Raw genomic sequence first — 3,159 nt, 5'->3', positions numbered from 1 at the left:
TTCCAATTTACTTTGTTGGTGCATATTATCATTTCTTGCCTTCTAATTTTTGTATGACCACATGTCCAGCTTTCTATCTTCATTTTTAATAAATTGATCTTCCTTCTACCTTTCGGCAGCACCTTCAACATTCACCTAGGCTTACAGCAAAATAAAGAAGCTAAACATCAAATTGTTAAAATATCAAGTATAGGATAATGCCAAGGGGTGGTTGATTTTTTCTAGCAGTTGGGGCCCTTCCCTCACCACCCCCATGGGGATGGTCTACACAGCCCATTATGGAGAGTACGTGATGCAATCTACTCCATGATTCAATTGTGGCAACCTACCTTCCTACAAAGATCCTAATCCTAAGAAAGAAAGAACATTGGCTTTGTTGAGGATGTGCTCATTTTTCTTCAAGCAACCAATCCTCTCACTCTTGTCGCTACTAAAAAGGCCTTGGTTTAACCTGAAACAATGAGAAAGTGAAGGACCACCTTTTTTGCAATAATAATACTTGGCAGCTAAAGAACAACATATAGGCTAAAGTTGCCCATCACACCATCACTCTCTTTAAAGTCCCGAGTGCTAATTCTTAATGTGTTTATAATTGCTGTGTAGCAGGGACATGACTCTGCGACCTTACGGGGATGCTTTCTTATTAAGAAGCGATATCCTTGAAGTTCAATTATATAGTAAATATCCGCAGACTAAAAACTTTACTTTCCATCTATAGAAACTACGAATATGTTGAACCAACAATCAAAATAATATAGCGTTGCTGTCTAATCACTGATCTTTAAAACTTGCCTTTTAGCGTTAACAGAATCTTTTCATCACATAGAATACCTATAGCACTTCTCCATGTCATCTAACCCTCTCTAACCCTATGCATTACATCTTCTTGAAATCCTACTTCCTAGTCAATAATCCAACCTAGATTCCTTAAACAATCACTTTAAGAAACAATATGATCTTCTATAGTAACTCCACTCTCAAGCAACCCTCCCTCATCTACCTTTCATAAAAAACAAAATGCAATAACCCCCCAAAAAGAAAAATAAAAGGCACTAGCATCAAATTTAGAGGATAAAGAATAAATTAGCATGGTGAAGTAAGCCCACAATTATCAGAAGGTACCACACCAACTAATGAGATGGTAACTTAAAAATCCAAACAGCTTTACATTTAAATTATGTAACAATTAGAAAAATTAAATCTTGAATTTAAGATATTTTTGCAATTCAAGCTCAACAACAGGAAGACGTAACGTCCAAACACGATAGAATGGCATGAAAATAAAACCAAGAGAAATCACCTGAATTATACCCTTCACGCGCCAAGCCTTTTGCTTTAGAACAACAATCTGTGGATCATCAGGATGCAATGAATGCAATTCCTGCCGAACAGATTCCTGATTCGCATTGTGTTCAGCTGAGAGTTGCATGGCTTTGACTTCTTTCTCAGGTTTCTCTCGTCTTCCTAAGACCACCCTAGAGTCTCCAGCATTAGCAATATATAACATCCCACTACATACAATGCCCACCAAGCAACATGATCCAACAGATGCAATTTGTGGTTTACTATCCCATTGCTTTTTAACCAAGGACAGAAATTCGTCCTCTGTCGCCAAATATGCCCTTTTTATCACATCAGCTGACAGTTCTTGACTCTCTGATGTGAATTCTGCATTGCAAATAAATGTCAAGTATATATATGATATTAGAAAGCTTTAGAAGCACTTAAGGACTTGTGAATCATACCCCAGCAAAAGTCTCTAATCTTACAGCTGACAAATATATTTAAGTTAGGTTCTAACAAATTACTTTGGCTTCTTAGCTGTCGAGCAAAGCTACAATGCAAGAAGTTCTTAAAAAAATTTCTTAGATGGTCCACCAATTACATAATTATTAGACTAACTAAATATTTGTGTACTTCCAAAAGTTAATTATGATGGGAAAATAAGAACATATATTTTATTTTCTATAATATGTATGCAAAATTTTGCAGCTTTCCATATTGGACTGGTATATTTACTGTAACTCAGAGCCTGATATTATATCCCAACTTGTCCAAAACAGTATAAAAGATGCAATTTAACCTTTACAAAAGATATGCTCCAAATCCATTTTGCGAAGGTATCTTCAAAAGTTCTTACAATTACCAAAAGCAATCTTTTGGATAAAAATTTCTCTTAAATATCCATTCTTCTTTTTCGCCAAAGTTTGACCATGTATTATCACTTATATCAATGTACCGTTCTACATTAGTGCCACAAAACTTAACTGCTCAGTGGAATAGCATGTGTAATAAGATGCAGGTGGCCTAAAGTAAGAGATAAGCAGAAGCACCATAATGCAATGCTATTCAATAGAAATGCCCGTGGCAGCCCTATATTTGAATTGGAAATTGAGAGTTAATTACATTCTATTCTGGACAAGAGAATATCATCTTCAGTACAAACCATACACAATATCAAAATGCCAAAAGAACCATACAATTATCATTGTTGAAATCTGTAAACATACATTTGAGATTTGAAATTAATACAAGAAATAAATCATCCGTCAAGGAGAAGACACATACTCTTGATATTTTGGAAAAGTTGATTACTGATAAATATGGATGCCTCAGGACCTGCATGCCCATCATAAATTCCCACAAATGTCCCGTGAGGACCAGACTCGATGGAGCTCATTGGCCCTGACTCCAGCTGGCTCTGATCTTCCAATTTATTATTGGCTTGAACTACTGCCATAGAAAATTCCCCATTGACATGATGTCCCAAGTCTTTATACCACAACAAACCCTCCACCCGTCCACTCGGGTCACCCCCTCTATTTCTGCTATAATCTCCGTCATCCTCAACGTAAGGCTTCCAACAAGGAGACACAATCTTTCTCAATGTAGTTGTCACCATTGCATTTACATATTATCTTGGTAATTATATTTCCTTTTTCAACCTAGTGATCTACAATCAAAATGCCCAATTTTTCGTTAATGTGTTTTTTCTCATTTATAACAGCAGTTTCAATCCTATTTTGTCCTCAATTTCAAAACCCACATCACAATTTCCAAACTTTTCGCAGTCATCAAAAGATTCAGACGCCACCAATCTGTATCATGAACCAAAGAAAAAAATGCAAAGGACAAAATCAATAGTTCCGCGAGAAAAAA

At 36.1% G+C, this 3,159-nt stretch overlaps 1 protein-coding gene across 1 annotated transcript; it reads right to left on the bottom strand.

The window, feature by feature from the left end:
- Nucleotides 1-1,180: 1,180 nt before the first annotated feature.
- Nucleotides 1,181-3,153, bottom strand: LOC111387999 (probable protein phosphatase 2C 48). Its single transcript, XM_023012654.1, has 2 exons — nt 2,569-3,153; nt 1,181-1,668 (listed from the first exon to the last, which is right to left on the bottom strand). The coding sequence occupies exons 1-2, from the start codon at nt 2,900-2,902 to the stop codon at nt 1,196-1,198; spliced, it is 807 nt and encodes a 268-aa protein (XP_022868422.1). The 5' UTR covers nt 2,903-3,153; the 3' UTR covers nt 1,181-1,195.
- Between the last annotated feature and the right edge of the window lie 6 nt (nt 3,154-3,159).

The sequence above is a fragment of the Olea europaea genome, unplaced genomic scaffold (assembly GCF_002742605.1).
Source record: "Olea europaea var. sylvestris unplaced genomic scaffold, O_europaea_v1 scaffold4444, whole genome shotgun sequence".
NCBI classification, from domain to species: domain Eukaryota; kingdom Viridiplantae; phylum Streptophyta; class Magnoliopsida; order Lamiales; family Oleaceae; genus Olea; species Olea europaea.
The sequence above is the reverse complement of the archived record's forward strand: the minus strand, read 5'-3'. Positions and strand labels throughout refer to the sequence as shown.

Excerpts from the sequence above, each read along its gene's own strand:
- LOC111387999 (XM_023012654.1), bottom strand. The coding sequence starts at position 2,902 with ATGGTGACAACTACATTGAGAAAGATTGTGTCTCCTTGTTGGAAGCCT. Across the intron at positions 1,669-2,568 it reads ACTTTTCCAAAATATCAAGA|AATTCACATCAGAGAGTCAA; the intron begins GTATGTGTCTTC and ends TTTGCAATGCAG.